Source organism: Camelus bactrianus, chromosome 2, assembly GCF_048773025.1.
Source record: "Camelus bactrianus isolate YW-2024 breed Bactrian camel chromosome 2, ASM4877302v1, whole genome shotgun sequence".
In the NCBI taxonomy this organism is placed as follows: domain Eukaryota; kingdom Metazoa; phylum Chordata; class Mammalia; order Artiodactyla; family Camelidae; genus Camelus; species Camelus bactrianus.
Genome location: NC_133540.1, coordinates 95688917 through 95708309, shown reverse-complemented (window position 1 = coordinate 95708309; position 19393 = coordinate 95688917). Strand labels below are relative to the sequence as shown.

The following is a 19393-nucleotide window of genomic DNA, read 5'->3' as shown; positions in this document are numbered from 1 at the left end:
CTATCATGGAAAACTGAAGCTGGCTGCATAATTTAGACTACTGGTCAGGAAAGGCCTCTCTCAGGAAGTCAAGCTGAGACTTAAAGGAAGAACAGGACTTATCTAGGAGAGTTTCCTAATGAATTCCGTGAACATATTATAGTAAATAATGAGCAGCCTATAGCAACATTAAATTTTATGGAAACAATAACAACAAAAATACCCTATCAATTTTCCTAACCAAACATTTAAACCTACTCAGTTCTCACTCTGACAAATGATGCTGGGCTGCGATAATGTTCTATGCTAGTGCTTCTTAGAGTTCACTAGAGTTTACTATAAATTTACCTGAGGATCATCTAGAACGCAGATTCTGATTCAGTAGGTCTGGGCCAGGTCCTGAGATTCAGATCTTGCCATGCTGCTTGGCACTTAATTGAGGAAAACAGAAATGTGAATTAAACAGATGCAGCAGCTTTCTTGAATTATTTTGTGAACTCTGTTTATTTTCAGTTCAAGCAAGTTTGCTGCTGTTGGATTTCATAAAGCTTTGACTGAAGAACTGGCTGCCTTAGAAAGAACTGGAATCAAAACAACATGTCTCTGCCCTAATTTCATAAACACTGGCTTCATCAAAAACCCAAGTACCAGGTAAGCTGAGACAGAAATGGAGACAAAAGGATTGGTGATTGCTATGCTTGTCAACCATTCTGTGGATTTTCCTAAATATTTTAATTCCTAAAACACCTGATATTCAAGGCCTTTAGCTCATTTAGTTTCAGCTTCTATATAGATTGTGGGAAAATAGGTAGAAACAAAGAGAGAAGGAGGGACTATATCTAAATATAGATACGAATGACACTGGTGAAGTTGCTAATCCTTCCCTTTTTCTCTCCTTAAATGGTGGTTCTCAGACTTAAGTATACATACATTTCACCAGGAGTGCTTGGGAACCATGTAGGCGTCCCACCCCTAGCAACGGTATTTATTCGGTTTGGTTGGGATGCAGTAGTGGTGGGAAAGGAGCCTAGAATTCTGTATGTTTAACAAGCATCATAGGTAATTCTGACAGAGGTGACCCAGGACCACAACTTAAAAACACTCTCCTTTGGTAATCTAAAGATTATCCTCCAAAACATGTACCAGACTATATAGTCTTTCCTTAGTTAAAAAATAAAATTAGAAAGGATTAGCTCTGAGGTTAATTTTTAATGTTTCCTCTCATAGGGAATAGCTTTAACATCTTTGTAAACATGATGCATACTTAAAAAAAGATTCCAACAGACAAATACAAATAAAGTTTCTTTTAAAATTTCCTTAAAATCGTCTGTTCAGTGGAAACTGCTCTTACCATTTTGATGAATATTCCTTTAGACATCTCTTGTACAGATTAAGTGCCTAAGTTTCATATAACTGACATATAATATACATGGGACTCTGGACCCAGTGAGTAAACTGCTTGCTTCCTTCAGAATTATGATTATAGACAACAGTACTGCATTAGAAACTTCAAAATTGCTAAGAAGCTAAATTTTAACTGTTTCCAGCACAAAACAGAAATGATAATTCTGTAACCTGCATTAGCTGACTCTAAGGTGGCAATCATACTGCAATGTATAAATGTATCAAATCAGCAGGTTGTATACTTTAAACTTATATAATATGATATGCCAATTATATCTCAATGAGAATTCATTAATTTTTGAAACAGTTGACTAGAACTGAAAAGTGTCAAAGGAAGAGGTGAGTACAATCCCCAAGGATAAAATCTGCCAATATAAGACACTAATATATTTGAGTCAAGTTTTTCACTCAGACTGTCTTTCAATAGTTAAAAACAGACAGTATATATATTTTTAATTATTATTGATTTTTTTACCCTTGTCCCCAGGACTAGGTGACACAAAGTTTACCTTCATGGGGGCAGGGCGCCCTCTCCTGGCAAAGCTCTACTAGTACAATTTTAAAAATTACTGGGATGATTGCTGTGGGGGAAGGGGGTAAATAGAAACGGCCTGATTGTAGCCTAATCACAGGAATATAACCTGGCTAAGGAAGGGTCTGGGGCTTGTCCTGCCATGTGAACCTCTCTGAAGATAAGGTAATACTGGAGTAGGTGCCAAAGGTGAAGTTGGTTTTAATCTGGAAACTTAGTTCTAGTTAGAACAGAAAACTCTTACTCCAGTTAATGTTTTGGACAAAATAAAATCTGTAATTTTCTTTTTATTATTATTATTTATTTTTAAACATTTTTTTACTGAGTTAGTCATTTTACAATTTTGTGTCAAATTCCAGTGTAGAGCACAGTTGTTCAGTTATACATGAACATACATATATTCATTGTCACATTTTTTTTCGCTGTGTGCTACCACAAGATCTTGTATATATTTCCCTGTGCTATACAGTATAATCTTGTTTATCTATTCTACGTATGCCTGTCAATATCTACAAATTTCAAATCCTAGTCTGTCCCTTCCCACCCACCTCCCCCCTGGCAACCACAAGTTTGTATTCTATGTTTGTGAGTCTGTTTCTCTTTTGTATTTGTGTTTTTTTTTTTTAATTACACATATGAGCGATCTCATATGGTATTTTTCTTTCTCTTTCTGGCTGACTTCACTTAGAATGACATTCTCCAGGGACATCCATGTTGCTGCATATGGCGTTATGTTGTTGGTTTTTATGGCTGAGTAGTATTTCATTGTATAAATATACCACCACCTCTTTATCCAGTCTTCTGTTGATGGACATTTAGGCTGTTTCCATGTCTTGGCTATTGTGAATAGTGCTGCTATGAACACTGGGGGGCAGGTGTCTTTTTGAAGTAGGGTTCCTTCTGGATATATGCCCAGGAGCGGGATAACTGGGTCATATGGTAAGTCTATTCCTAGTCTTTTGAGAAATCTGCATACTGTTTTCCACAGTGGCTGCACCAAACTGCATTCCCACCAGCAGTGTAGGAGGGTTCCCCTTTCTCCACAGCCTCTCCAGCATTTGTCATTTATGGATTTTTGAATGACGGCCATTCTGACTGGTGTGAGGTGATACCTCATTGTAGTTTTGATTTGCATTTCTCTGATAATTAGTGATATTGAGCATTTTTTCATGTGCCTATTGATCATTTGTATGTCTTCCTTGGAGAATTGCTTGTTTAGGTCTTCTGCCCATTTTTGGATTGGGTTGTTCGTTTGCTTCTTATTAAGTCGTATGAGCTGCTTATATATTCTGAGATCAAGCCTTTGTCGGTTTCATTTGCAAAAATTTTCTCCCATTCCATAGGTTGTCGTTTTGTTTTACTGATGGTTTCCTTTGCTGTACAGAAGCTTGTGACTTTAATTAGGTCCCATTTGTTTATTCTTGCTTTTATTTCTATTGCTTGAGTAGACTGTTCTAGGAGAACATCTTTGAGATGTATGTCAGATAATGTTTTGCCTATATTTTCTTCTAGGAGGTTTATTGTATCTTGTCTTATGTTTAAGTCTTTGATCCATTTTGAGTTCATTTTTATGTATGGTGTAAGAGAGTGTTCTAGCTTCATTGATTTACATGCTGCTGTCCAGTTTTCCCAACACCATTTGCTGAAAAGAGACTGTCTTTATTCCATTGTATATTCTTGCCTCCTTTGTCAAAGATTAATTGACTAAAAGTTTGTGGGTTCATTCCTGGGCTCTCTATTCTGTTCCATTGGTCCATATGTCTGTTTTTGTACCAATACCATGCTTTTTTGATACTATAGCTTTATAGTATTGTCTGAAGTCTGGGAGAGTTATTCCTCCAGCCTCTTTCTTTTTCTTCAGTAATGCTTTGGCAATTCTAGGTCTTTTGTGATTCCATATAAATTTTATTATGATTTGTTCTAGTTCTGTGAAATATGTCCTGGGTAATTTGATAGGGATTGCATTAAATCTATAGATTAGCTTGGGCAGTATGACCATTTTAACAATGTTGATTCTTCCAATCCAAGAGCATGGGATATCTTTCCATTTTTTTTAAGTCTTTTTTAATTTCCTTAATCAGTATTTTATAGTTTTCCATGTATAAGTCTTTCACCTCCTTGGTTAAATTTGTTCCTAGGTATTTTATTACTTTGGGTGCTATTTTAAAGGGGACTGTTCCTTTACTTTCTTTTTCTGTTGATTCATCATTAGTGTAAAGAAATGCAACTGATTTTTGAATGTTAATCTTGTAACCTGCTACTTTGCTGAATTCTTTGATTATTTCTAGTAGTTTTTGTGTGGACCTTTTAGGGTTTTCTATATATAGTATCATGTCATCTGCATATAGTGACACGTTTACCTCTTGTTTTCCAATTTGGATCCCTTTTATTTCTCTCTCTTGCCTGATTGCTGTGGCCTAGGACTTTAAAGACTATGATGAATAGGAGTGGTGATAGTGGGCATCCTTGTCTTGTCCCAGATTTTAGTGGGAAGCTTTTGAGTTTTTCACCATTAAGTACAATGCTGGCTGTAGGTTTGTCATATATAGCTTTTATTATGTTGAGATATGTTCCCTCTATACCCACTTTGGTGAGAGTTTTTATCATAAATGGGTGTTGAATTTTATCAAATGCTTTTCCAGCATCTATTGAGATGATCATATGGTTTTTGTCCTTTCTCTTGTTGATGTGATATATTACATTGATTAATTTGCATATGTTGAACCACCCTTGTGTCCCTGGGGTGAGCCCCACTTGATCATGATGTATAATCTTTTTTATGTGCTGTTGGATTTTATTTGCTAATATTTTGGTAAGGATTTTTGCATCTATGTTCATCCATGATATTGGTCTGTAATTCTCTTTTTTGGTGGTGTCTTTGCCTGATTTTGGTATCAGGGTGATGATGGCTTCATAGAATGAGTTTGGGAGTATTCCCTCCTTTTCAGTCTTCTGGAAGAGTTTGAGAAGGACTGGTATGAGTTTTTGCATGTTTGGTAGAATTCCCTGGTGAAGCCATCTGGTCCTGGACTTTTATTTATAGGGAGGATTTTTATTGCTAATTCGATTTCATTTCTAGTGATCTGTTTGTTCAAGTGGTCAGTTTCTTCTTGATTCAGTCTTGGTGGACACTATGTTTCCAGAAACTTGTCCATCTCCTCTAGGTTATCCATTTTGGTTCCATATAGTTTTTCATAATATTCTCATATGATATTCTGTATTTCTATGCTATTTGTTGTAATTTCTTCATTTTCCTTCCTTATTTTGCTTATTTGTGCTCTCTCTTTTTTCTTCTTTGTGAGTTTGGCCAGTGGTTTGTGGATTTTATTTACTCTTTCAAAAATCCATCTTTTGGTATGATTGATTTTTTCTATTTTTTTTTTTCATCTCTATTTTATTTATTTCCTCCCTGATCTTTATTATTTCCTTCCTTCTGCTGACTTTTGGGGGTTTTTGCTCTTCTTTTTCTAATTCTTTTAGCTAGTGGTTTAGATTGTGTATTTGAGATTGTTCTTTTTTGAGGAATGCCTGTATTGCTATAAACTTCCCTCTTGGCATTGCCTTTGCTGCATCCCATAAATTTTGTGTGATTGTGTTTTCATTTTCATTTGTCTCAAGATATTTTTTCATTTCAACTTTGATTTCATCATTGACCCATTGGTTTTTTAATAGCATGTTGTTTAATCTCCATGCTTTCCTTTTTTTCTCCTTTGTTTCTCTGTAGTTGATTTCTAGTTTCATGGCATTGTGGTCAGTAAAGATGCTTGAGATAATTTCTATCTTCTTAAAATTGTTGAGGCTTCTTTTGTGCCCAAGTACATGATCAACCCTAGAAAATGTTCCATGTGCACTTGAAAAGAATGTATATCCTATTTTGGGGGGGTGTAATGCTCTGAAAATATCCATCAAATCTAATTTTTCTATTGTATTATTTAATTTCTCTGTTGTCTTATTTATTTTCTGTCTGTAAGATATGTCTAGTGATGTTAATGTGGTGTTAAAGTCTCTGACAATTATTGTATTCCCATCAATATCCCCCTTTATCTTTGTTAGTAATTGTTTTATGTACTTAGGTGCTCCTATATTGGGTGCATATATATTAATGAGTGTAATATCCTCATCTTGTATTACTCCTTTAATCATTATAAAATGTCCTTCTTTATCTTTCTTTATGGCCTTTGTTTTAAAGTCTATTTTGTCTGAAATCAGTACTGCTACACCTGCTTTTTTTGGCTTTTCCATTTTCATGGAATATCCTTTTCCATCCTTTCACTCTCAATGTATATGTGTCCTTCTCCCTAAAGTGGGTCTCTTGTATGCAGCATATTGAAGATTCTTGCTTTATTATCCAGTCTGCCACTCTATGTCTTTTGATTGGAGCATTTAGTCCATTAACATTTACAGTAATTAATGATAGATGTGTGTTTATTGCCATTTTGAACTTATTTTTGCAATTGATTTGGTATTTCCTCTTTGTTTCTTTCTTCTTCCTTTTGTGATTTGGTAATTTTCCTTTGTATTATCTTGGATTTTCTTTAGTTTTTGTGACTCACTTATAAGTTTTTGGCTTGTGGTAACCCTTTTTTATAAGTCTGTTAACCCATTACTATAACTGTTTGTATTAAACAGATAGTAGTATAAACTCAAACCCATCCTACCAAGAACAAAAAATTTTTGAAAAGAAAAAAAATAATCTGTATTTTCTTGCTTCCCTCTCCCACTCTTAATGATTTAGATGTTTTCTTTTACAATTTTGTGTTTATTCTATTTGTAATTCATAATAGTTATGAGTTATGAGTTTCCATTTATGAGTTTCCAGTTATGAGTTTCTCATTTTTGTAGCATCCTGCTTCTTTTCTATTTAGAGTAGACCTTTCAATATTTCTTTTAGCATGATTTTAGTGTTGCTAAACTCTTTTAGATTTGCTTGTCTGTGAAATTCTTTCTCTCTCCTTCTATTCTAAAGAATAGCCTTGCTGGATAGAGTATCCTAGGCCGCATCTTTTTTTCATTCAGGACTTTGAATATATCTTGCCACTCCCTTCTGACCTGTAGTGTTTGTGTAGAGAAATCTGCTGAGAGCCTTATGGGGGTTCCCTTGTAACTCACTCTTTGTTTTTCTCTTGCTGCCTTTAGGATCATTTCTTTATCCTTGACTGTGGCCATCCTGATTATGATATGTCTTGGTGTGGGTCTGTTTGGGTTCTTCCTGTTTGGGACCCTCTGAGCCTCCTGTACTTGGATATCTGATTCCTTCTTTAGATTTGGGAAGTATTCAGTCCTGATTTCTTCCAATACCTTTTCAATCCCCTTTGTTCTTTCTTCCTCTTCTGGAACCCCTATTATGCGTAGATTGGCATGCTTTATATTATCCCATAGGTCCCTTATATTGATTTCATTGTTTTTTATTTGTTTTTCTCTCAGCTGTTCTGATTGGGTACTTTCTGTTGTCCTGTCTTCTAGGTCACTTAGCTGTTCCTCTACATTGTCTAGCCTGCTGTGTATAGCCTTTTGATTAGTTCTCATTTCAGCCAATGAGTTTACCAATTCTAGTTGGCTCTTCTTTATAGCTTCAATTTCATTTTTGACATATTTTATATCTCTAAACACTATCTCTTTTAGTTCCTTCAGTACTTTGATCACTCCTATTTTGAAATATTGATCTAGTAGGCCATCAATGTCTATTTCATTGATCATGCTTTCAGGGGATTTCTCTTGCTCTTTTAATTGGGAGTGGTTCCTCTGCTTCTTCTTATTGCTCATATCTCTCTGGCACTGTGGCTTAAGGAGTATCAGTTATCTATTGTGGTCCTTAAGGAGTTTATTTATTTATCTACCTAAAGCCTATGCAGGAATAAAACTTAAAAAAAGAGAGAGAGAATTTTAAAAGAATGGAGAAAAAAAGTTTGAAAACAGTATATAATCAATAATAGAAGAGCAAGTTGAAGCAGAATAGCAATCGAGTTGAGATGTCTTTTAAAAACCTTAAAAAAAGAGAAAAGATCAGAAAGCAATATTTAAAACTTGTGTATAATCAATAACAGAAGATCAAAACCAAGAGAAATAAAAATGAAATGAGGTGGATTTTTTTAAATAATAATAATAAAAAGATCTTAAAAGAAAATTTTAAGAGGGATTAAAACTGTAGACATATACAATTGTTTAAAAAGTAAAGATTAAAAAGGTAATAAAAGTAGAACAGATTAAAAACAAGATTAAAACAAAAAAAAATGGGGGGGGTGTTCTCCTGGAGACTGTGCACACTTAATGATTTTATTGAGAAGTCTTTCTGTCTTCGCCATTTTGTGAACTCAGCTTGCTGTTTCCAGAGACCCTCCTTTGGCGCCCTCCACCATGCTGCTCCCAGTGCCTGTCAGCAAGCGGATCACACCCCCTCCCAACACTGGGTCAGGTGCTGTGCTCCATCTCAGTGGGCGGGCGGGTCACTCTCCTTCCCAATGCCACAGTCAGACGCTGCGCTCAGGTGAGGTAGGCGGGTCAATTGCGCCCCCTCCCAGCACCAAGGTCAGGTGCTGCACTCCTGCATGGAAGGCAGTGGCCACCCGCCATCTCCCAGTCCTGATTGCTCCGATCGCTCCACTGCTCTGTGCAGCTGCCTGCTCTACCTCTGGTGGTGCTTCGTAGGCGGCCCCAGGGAAGACAGCAGAACAGCCCCACCCCTGCTTCATGCCAAAACTCAGCTCCTTGTTTGTCTTGGTGGTGCAAGTTCCCTGAGGTACCAGGACAGAAAGATCCTATCTGCCTCAGGCTGTAAACAAGTCTCAGTCCTGCCTGGAAGGATGGGGGCCCCCAGGTGCGGATTCAGGTCTTGGCCCCGCCCCCACCCAGGCGCTGTGCACAGGAGCATATGGCGGCTGTGGCTGCGCTCCACCTCTGTTCTCCCGAGAAGCACCAGTAATGGTGCCGTGGGTCTGAGGCAACAAAGGCTATGGTGCCCCTCCCCCCAGGGCACACCAGCCATGTTGCTTTGCTTTTTTTTTTTTTTTTCATTAATTTATGGGGGGCCCAGGTTGTTCTGCTCTGTATCCCCTCCCAGCCACAGCGCACAGCACCCTGCAGTCCCCCGGGGGTGCCTCAGTGCAGCTGCCCCAGTCCTCCAGCAGCCTGTCCCAGCCCCCAGCTCATGTCTCCAGGCTGGGTGTTGCAGGGACCCTTTGTGCCTGTTTAACTTAGTTCTGTCGGTCAAGGGGTGCTCCATACAGATCTGAGCCTCTGAGGTTCCACCTCTGTCCCGCTGGTCTCTCCATTGGAGATGGGGATATTCAGCAAACGAGTGCTAGTCCTCCTTTGCCGCTCCCTCCCTGCAGGCCTGGTCCCGCACTGTTTTGCTTTTTCTTCTTTTTTCCTTTTCTCCTACCAGATTTGTGGCATCTTTGTCTTTTGAAAAGGGCGATGTTCTGTTGGAGTTAAGCAGGTGCTCTGGTTGGCTGGGTAGGTCCGTGGATGTGAATTTTGGTGTATCTGTGGGAGAGGGTGAGCTATGATCATCCTTCTACTCCGCCATCTTGGCCCCTTCTCCCCCCGTAATTTTCTTAAACCTCTTAAGAATGCTTTGCTTAGAGAGATCAAGTAACTTGCCCATATTTAGAAGAACTGAGATTCAGCCCAAAATTTTCTTTTTTACACAGAGGACAGCCTTTCTGAAAGAAGAAAACTGAACCAACATCTAAATCTCTGATTCAATATAGTTTGTATCATATTAATGTTGGAACTTAAATTCTCTTTTAGATGTAGTTTATTGGTTATTATATTTATACATCTAACACATTGCAAAGAAACTGCAATGTGTGAGTTGTAATGCAGAATAATACAAGTTTATTGGAATTAAGGATAATCAGGTGCTACAAGTAATTTTTTGACAGCTAAGAGTTATTTTTATTAAATAAATTTGGATGTCAAGAGATCACCTTATTAAAAGCATTTACTGAAAGCCTACTAAATACCAGGTACCCTACTAGGTCTAAATATCTTCTATAAATTACTTCTAATCTTTCATCCAGGAGGACAAGATTTGGGCCCATCATAGTTTGCCTACCCTATTCTAATCCTTATATCCATTCTGCAAGATAAATCATACTATGCTCATTTTATGGACAAAGAAACTGGAACTTGGAGAATTTAAGAAAATTACCCAAGGTCACACTGTCCCAGAGTGACAGATCAGAATTCCTACCTAGGTCTCTGACTTCAAATGCCCTTCTATTCCTAGCTTTGTTTTTTAATAGAAATTTTAAATTGAATTTTTTTCCTAAGAATCATTATTTTTAATGTATATTAAATACTTCATTGGAAGTAGCTTTATTGAATTCCTGATAATGCATGATGATTATAATCAAAACTTAAGTAATATGGAGAAAAGCCCCTTCAAAATTGCTACTCTTCCAGAGATCACTTTATTGAAAAATTAGATCTCCAGTTAAAGCTTTCTAATTTAAGAGGCTATACTTCTTAATGATTTCTTCTTCTGGTACATGGAAACATACATACTATTCTATAAGCTGCCTTTTTGACTTAACAATGTGCTGCTGTCAACTTTCTGTGCTGATGTATAAAGAGCTTACTTTACTTACCTTACTCTTAGCTTTTTTCTTACCTTATTCTTTTTGTTCACCTAACAATCCTTGGATATACATCTTGTCTATCGATGGACATTTAAATCTCAAATCTTTAATTATTGTAACAAACGCATATCCTTGTTTATGTGTGCATGTATACATATATGTATTACATGTTTATATATTCATATATGTGTACACATGTACATGTATATATGTGTGTGTGTATCTTTGTGCACTTTTCTGACTATTTTATTATAATTTTTTAAATGAATTATTGGATCAAAGGAATTTATTTACTTTTGATAGATTTATTAGATTGCCCTCCAGAAGAATTGTCCTAATTTATCCTCCCCCCAACAGGGTATAAAGTGTCCATTCCTCTCACCTTTGCCAGCTTTGGATATTAGCATATTTTTAATCTTTACCAACATGACAGGAAAAAACCAGTACTTCTATGTTATAGTAGTGTATTTTTGATTATTAGAAAGGCTCACAATCATCTTTTTATTTAATAAGTCCTATTATCTTCTATATTCCACTCTGCTCACACAAATCAGACTGCATGCATACAAGAGCTTATAAAAATCAAGTTAAGGAAGTTCCTTTGTGTTTCTAGGTTGTTGAGTGATTTTTTTTTTCTCATTAAAGGGTATTAGATTTTGTTAAATGATTTTTCTGTGTGTATGGTGATGATCTTTTGCTTCATTCTATTAATATGGTATAGTACATTCATTGATTTTTATATGGTGAACCACCTTGCATTCCTGGAATAAATCTCACTTGGCCATGGTATATAATCCTTTTAGTTTGATGCTGGATTTGATTTGATGGTATTTCATTGATGACATGTGCATCTATATGCATAAGAGATATTGGTATATAGTTTTCTAGTGATATCTTTGGCTCCAGTAACAGGGTAATTCTGGCCTCATAGAATGAGTTGGGAAGAATTCTCTCCTCTTCTGTTTTTTGAAAGACTTTGAGAAGGACTGGTGTTAATTCTTTATATGTCGGGTAGAGCTCATCATGAAGCCCTCTAATCCTGGGCTTTTCTTTGCTGGGATTTTTTTGATTACTAATTCAATCTTTTGTTAAAGGTATACTCAGGTTTTTTTATTTCTGCTTGAGTCAGTTTTGGTACTTTGTGTGTTCCTAGGAATTTGTACATTTTGTTTAGGTTATTTAATTTTTGGCATATAATTGTTCACAGTATTCTTTTATAGTCCTTTTTATTTCTGTAAGGTTGGTAGTAGGAACTCAGTAATGAATTCACTTTTATTCTTGATTGTAATAGTTTGTCTTCTCTCTTTTCTTGATCAGTTCTAGCAAAAAAATTGTCAATTTTGTTGATCTTTTCAAGGAGTCAACTTTTGGTTTCACTGAGTTTTTTGAAATGACTTTATTGTGGTATAATTTCTATACAGTAAACTACACATATTTCAAATGTACAATTTGATGAATTTTGATAGATGTATATACCTATGAAAACACTACCACAATCAAGATACCTAACATTTCCATCATTCCCCAAGAGTCATTGATTCTTTCTGTTGTCTTCTATTCTTTCATTTATCTCTGCTTTAATCTCTATTATTTCCTTTATTTTGTTTGCTTTAGGTTTAGTTTTTTTTTCTAGATTCTTAAGGTGAAAGTTAGGTTATTGATTTGAAATCTTTCTTCTTTTTTAATGTAGGTGTTTATAGCTATAAATTCCCTCTGAACACTGCTCTTGCTGTGTCCAATAAATTTTGGTATGCTTTGTTTTTTAGTTCATCTTAAAATACTCTCTAATTTCCTATGATTTCTTCTTTGTCCCATTGGTTGATTTCCACATATTTGTGAATTTTCCACAGTATGTTACCGATTTCTTTTTTATTGAAATATAGTTCATGTACAATATTATGTTAGTTTCAGGTATACTACATAGTGATTTGATATTTACATACTTAATGAAATGATCACCACGATAAATCGAGTAACCATCTGTCCCCACACAGTTATTACAGTATTATTGACCATATTCCTTATGCTATATAATACATCCTGTGGCTTATTTATTTTATAACTGGAGGTTTGTACCTCTTTATCCCCTTCACCTATTTTGTCCCTTCCCCTTCCCCCCACCTCCCCTCTGGCAACCACTCATTTGTTCTCTGTGTGAGTTTGTTTTTGTTTTGTTTTGTTTATTTGTTTGTTTTGTTTTTTAGATTCCACATATAAGTGAGATAATATGATATTTGTCTTTCTCTGTCCGACTTATTTCACTTAGCATAATACTCTCTAGATCCATCCATGTTGTTGCAAATGGCAAGATTTCTTTTTTTAAAGGCTGAGTAATATTCTGCTGTATAAATATATATCTTCTTTATTTACTCATATATTAATGGACATTTAGGTTACTTCCATATCTTGGCTATTGTAAATAATGCTGCAATGACCTTTGGTGTGCACTGTTACCAATTTCTAATTTCATTTCACTATGGTCAGAGACCATACTTTATATGATTTCAGTATTTTTACATTTAATGAGGTTTGTTTTGTGGTCTAACATAAGATCTGTCCTGGAGAATGTTTATTGTGCCCTTCAGAGGAATATGTATTCTATTGCTGTTGGGTGAATTGTTCTATAGGTACTGTTAGTTTGGTTAATTTATACTGTTGTTCAAGTTTTCTATTTCCTTGTTGATTTTCTGTTTAGCTGTTCAGTTCATTGTTGAAAGTGGGATTAATGTCTCCAGCTCTTTTTTTTAAACTATCCATATTTCTCTTCAATTCTGTCATTTTTTTGCTTCATGTATTTTGGGGCTTTATTATTAGGTATATGAGCAATTTTTAGTTAAATGCTTTGCCCTTAAATAAGTTATCTTTTTCTTTTCTATTAGTGATACAAACAATGCACTATAATCTGAATTTATTAGATTAAGAATAATTGGATGTTCTGAATCATCCTTTTAAAATGTCTACTCTCCAATATGTACTTTACATAAGAAAATTTACTTTCTCTAAAAATTTAGTTGTGTGTTTGCTACAGAAAGCTATTAGTTTTCATTGGCTAGTACCATAAAAAAGAAAATGTTATATAAGAAGGTGACAAGTAACATCAGTATACTATAACTGTATAAATATTTGTATGTGTATTTCCCATTTAACCACAATGTTACCAGTAGAGTACTGAAGCCACCTTATGTTCATTCAGTGATGCCATATTGGTAGCTTGAATTGCCATATTGGGAGTATTTATACCATAGAAACTGGAAAACGCTACTAAACTGGTAATTCTGTCCCCTGGAGAGCCAGTTGATACACATTTACCAGCATACCACTGCATTACCTCCATTTTTCAGATTAAACACAAAAACAAAAACCTGAGCTTTGATGAGTGAAAATATCATCCCCCAAATTATTCAGCTACTTAAGTGGTAAAATTAGATAATCAAACACAGTCCTTCTACCTGAAAATATTCTTTCTCCTTAAGTATTCTTATAATCACACATACATTCTTCTTCTCCACCCCAACAGATTGGCTGAAAGTGTTTTTGGATAGTTTCTACAAAATCCGTTATCAACATTTATTTAATAGGATTTGCAACTCTTATTAATGTAAATTATCAGGGAAAATATTTCTGTGTACTGGCATTTTAATGATTAAAGATTAAAATTTTTTTCTATGAAGCAATTGAAGCCTTTTGGTCTTCTTAATATCATGATATTGGACAACCATTAAATTTAACAAAAATTCTTCTGACAGAGGCTAAGACCTTAGGCAAAGAGATCAAATAACTTAGAAAAGTTTGCTCAGTGCAACACCATTTTATTGGTAGGGATGGAACATGGGAATATTGAGGTCTGGTAGCAATATGCCAGAAAGTAACTTTCCCTCTGAACACTGTTCAAGGCACAAGCATTCTTCAGTTTCTAGAGTCATCCTCCTTGGTCCCCATTACCTGCCTATCCCACAGGCTAAAGGACTGCTTAGTCTTCAAGCTTCTATTACCTTTCATTTTGCCTCCATTGGGCCAAAAGCCATTACTTTCATTATTACATTGCCTCTCCTGTCACCTCTGCAAGCTTTTCATATGTAATACTATTGCATCTGGGTCCTGGGGTGAACACAGTTTTCTAACAAATGACTGACCTATGCTGAGAATGAAAGATTATGTTATATATATTTTAGGTTCTGCTCTCCTCCATGTATACAATTATCTTGCCCACTTTTAAGTACAATACTACACTTTTCAGTTGTCCCAGTTTTACTTTACTGCATATTTTTCTTTCTGAATGAACTATTCTGTATTTGTTCCTAAAGAACCTCATCCCATTATTTTTGTCTCAGTTCTCTTAAACTATTCACACACATTTAAAATCTGCCTCTCCAAAATGTTAGTCTCCCATACAATTTGGTGACATTAGCAAGTTTCATGAGTAAATTTAATTATTTATCTTTCTTTCAAAGTCATTAATAAAATGTTAAAAAAAAAAAAACAAAACAGGACTAACTCTTTTGTAACTCTATCCTAAATGCACTTATTCTAGCGCTCAGAGAACAAAGGTCACTTTTTAGGGACCACCTCTTACTCAGTAATGCATAATACCAGGGTGATTACACAGTAAAGATGTAAAATGGAACAAAGTAACAAAGCTAAAAATTAAATCAAGACCTAATAAATATAAGGGTTCCATATGGAGATCAAGGACTTAGAGCTGAGCATACCCCTGTATTTTAAGTCCTCTGATACTTTAGAAATTATACACTTAATATAATAATAAAACTTGTATAATGGTATCTGACTTCTTTCTGAAGACTTCTAAGGATTTAAAAGTGAATTTGTCAGTCCTAATCTAGCTAAATTATTTTCGAGTCTTAATAAATGGTTTTGTTTTGCTATTATTATTAATGTGAAAACAGCTACCATCTTTGAGTCCCTGTGATAGGCTAGATGCTTCAAGTCAGTTATGCTATGGTAATTTAACTCACTTGTTTTGCACCAAACCAAAGCTGAAGCCTCCGTGAAATGTTTCATTTCTGAAGACTGCTTCTGATTTCAGTTTGGGACCCACTCTGGAACCTGAGGAAGTGGTAAACAAGCTGATAGATGGGATCCTGACTGAGCAGAAAATGATCTTTGTTCCATCTTCTTTAAGTTTTTTTTCAGTGTTAGAAAAGTAAGTGACAGTTATGTTTGTCAGCATTACACATGAAGATTATCTATTACATGTTTTAATTCAGATTTAAAGTCAGTCATTTGATAAAGTACAATTAAATGGAATTAAGTTAATAAAAATAATAGGCTTAAGGAATCCATCCATTTTTAAAACCACATTTGTTAATAATTCAAACAAGATTGGTATAGCAAATGGGGAAAGAAATTAAATAATTTCCACAAGTTTTAAGTGTTTTTTTTTTTTTAAGAAAGAAATTTATACATTTCTGGAAGTTTTGTCTTATAAATGAATGAATAGGAAGGAGGATAGTTTTTAATCATTATTACATAATGGAATTATGGGACAGTGATATTGGAGGAGACCATAGTTAGGTTTTAGATAGTCATTTAAATATACAACAGATAATCATTGAGCTCTTTGCAAAGTCATCCTGAAGCATAAGAATTGCTACATAATCTCTTATAATTTTAGAGACCTTTAAGCCTTGCTCCTTCAAATGTGGTCCATGGATGAGCAGCATCACCATCACCTGGGAGTTTATTGGAAATATAGAATCTCCTGATCTCCTGAATCAGAATTTGCATTTTAATAAGACCCACAGGTGATTTGTATGGACATTCAAATTTGAGAAGCATTTTTTTGGAGCAGTAACTCCCAACTTTGGTGCCCACTAGAACTTACCTGGGAGTTTTTAAAATGCTAATTAATGCCTGAGACCTACTCCCCAAGATTCTGATTTAATTGGTCTAGAGTGTGGCTTGGTCTCTAAGAGATACAACTTTCTCTGTGATTCTAACATACAGCCAAGATTGGAAACCACTCTTTTAAAGAATGCATAACACATTGCCCCATTACTCTTCTGGGAAAGTTGTGTGGCAATGACACTGGTCAGGTAATAGGGGAAAGTGAGGAGGTGCCTTAGGTCAGGGGGGAAAAAATAGCCTGTTGCTCTCTTGCTGCCTGCCTGTCCCTAGAGTCAGACTTCCCCAGCATGGATCCTTTAGGAAGTCAGTTAAAAATAATAGGTTTAGATAGTAAAGCTCAAGGATCTTCTTGGAAAATAAATGAGTTAAAACCTGCAAAGTGTTTCCCATTATGCTTGTCCCATTATGTAAGTGTTCAGTGATCATGGTCTTTAGAATGTAACTTTCTGAGGGAAGGAATTTTGTCTGGTTTTCATCACTACATCTCCCGAGCTTTGAAGAGTTGATGGACACAGAGGAGGCACCAAAATGTTTGATGATTAAAGTTTCCCCAGACTTTTATCACAGATGAATCTGTGTTTTTGTGATTTGCTATGTGGACATGGATGAGTTATCTAACTTCTTTGAAGCTCAGTTTCTTCATCTGTTATATGGAGACAACAGGACTTTATAGGCCTGTGAGAGATAAATAAAATGCATTTAAAATATTCAGCATACTATAAGTAATAAATGCTATATACCAGAATTATTATTATAATTATCACTATTATTAATATTGCCCTGATTTTTCTCTGAATATGAATGTTTGCTGCTCAGTTTCTAAACCTTATTTTAATGCCATCTAAGCAGATGTCTGTACATATTTACACAAGTTTACATACTCTGTTCAGTTTCTCTCAGACTCATTGGAATGTGACAAGTTCCTCAATATACTTAAGGATGGGGTAGGGAGATAAAAATTAACCTACTGTGTGTCCATCACCATAAAATTAAGGCATTTTATATTAACACATTGATTAGTCATAAGAACACTGTGGGGGTAAGTGTTAATTCTTTCATTTACATGTAAGAAATTTAAACTCAAAAGTTAAATAATTTGTTCAGCATTATGCTCAAAAACCAAGTGTATTTTCTGCATTTTCTTTCAGCAATTCTGTGTCCCTAGTCTTTTAATGGAACATTTTAATAGTTTCTGGATTATAAAGTATAAAATTAGTTCCTATTCTTACTTTCTCTCTAGGGTCAGGTTTCTTTTTTTTTAAGCCGTTTAGTACCTGAACTATTCAGTTCTATACACCTTGTCTCTTAGATCTTTTGAAAAGTATTCAAGTATATTTATTTTGAAGACTAAATCTTTCAGGTCACTCCTACCCTAAAGAAGGTTAAACTTTCCTTTTCCTTTTGAAAAGGAAATGGATTTCACTGGAAAGAACATATAGTGGTGACTCAGAGTTAAAGTTCTTAATCTTATTTAAGATGAACATGGACATGATACTTGATAAATATAAGTATTTTTAAAGATATTTTACAAATGCACTTAATATTACTTTCCTAATTATTTCATGTTATCTTTCTTTTAGGACCCTTCCTGAGCGTTTCCTGGCAATTTTAAGACGAAAGATCAATATTAGGTTTGATGCAGTTGTTGGATATAAAATTAAAAAACAATAAGTCCGTTTTTTTTTTAAAATGATTTACCAGGTTTAAGTTGATTTCATATAATATTAACCAGAATTTTAATGTTTGGACTTCTGCTTTTCCTAATTATCATTTTTTTTAATACCACCTTTTGAGGCTCCAGCAGGTTCTAATTTCATATAATACACAGAACTATCTTAGGAACTGATCTTATGGAAAGTGGAGGAAAAGAAAGAGTTTTACATTAATTTCCAAGATTTTGTAGCTCATCTAAAGGCTTTGCAAAGTTTATACTATAGATGTTTAAGATAATTTTTATTTTTAATCACTTAAATTTTATATAATTTATATTTCCTTTTCATGAAGGACTATATCTAGTGGCATTTCATAGTGAATTTCACATGATGTAAGAAATATTGCTCAAACATTTCACCCTACACATTACTACTCTGCTTCCTGAGAAATACCTCACATTCCAATGCCAGACATTTCAGCACAAGGAAACTGGAGATGGACACATGTTGCGAGTATAAAGGCATCATTGAGATTTGAGGCAGAGAATTGGGAGAATGTACACATAAGTGGCAATAATAATAAATGGATCAAATTTAAACTTTTGGTGTTTCTATCTTTTTGTTTTGAACAGAACATAGCTTAACCTTCAAATTAAAGGAAAATAGATTATGTAATCAAGGTCTGCTTTTCTTTTTCTCTTTTTAGTATCTGGAAGTCTGTTTAAGGAAGGTTATACTATAGATTCTATAACATAAGGAAATTTCATCTGAAGGTATCATTTCGACAATACATTTCTCCCTCTTTCCCATCAGCTAACCTCATCTGATACAGAGAATCAAAACACAATTGCTGTTAACCAAATTCTGCATTTAGTTGAGGTAAGTATATATCTGAGTCCCAAAATGCCTGCTTTCCAAAACATCATTATATTTGAATAAAGTAGCACAGAGTCCTCTCCATACTTTAGCTTTGCTAGAGTACCTGCAAGTCACCACAGAGCTTATAGGTGTCCTGGACCCTACCATGTTAGCAGAGAATGACATTAGCAGGTGGAGAGTCAGTTATAGTCATCTTCTAACTCATTTTGAAGCAGATTGTTTATTCTTTTGATTAAGTTATACCTGTTCCAGCTTGCCAAGTGGAAGAGTGAAGCAGGCTAGGAGAAAGCCTTTAGTGAAACTTTAGTGAAATAACTGAGGCCCAAAGTGTACTGATAACTTTCCTCTTTTCACAATAAACATGCTTTGGCTCTTAAGACACTTGTCTAAAATTAACACTTGGATGAATTTTGGTATTAACCATTATGAGAAATAAGTACTTCTTCACTCTTTTGCTTGGATATGCTGACAGAATGGTAATCAGTCCCCTGTATTGAATG

At 35.0% G+C, this 19393-nt stretch overlaps 1 protein-coding gene across 1 annotated transcript in view; it reads left to right on the top strand.

The window, feature by feature from the left end:
* The window catches only part of HSD17B11 (hydroxysteroid 17-beta dehydrogenase 11), a 33942-nt gene extending 15329 nt beyond the window's left edge, over positions 1 to 18613 (top strand). The window contains exons 5-7 of the mRNA XM_010966193.3: positions 493 to 630; positions 15542 to 15658; positions 17943 to 18613. Coding sequence (XP_010964495.2) covers positions 493 to 630; positions 15542 to 15658; positions 17943 to 18033 — 346 coding nt within the window. The 3' untranslated portion in view covers positions 18034 to 18613. The remainder of the gene's footprint in view (positions 1 to 492; positions 631 to 15541; positions 15659 to 17942) is intronic.
* Positions 18614 to 19393: the final 780 nt, after the last annotated feature.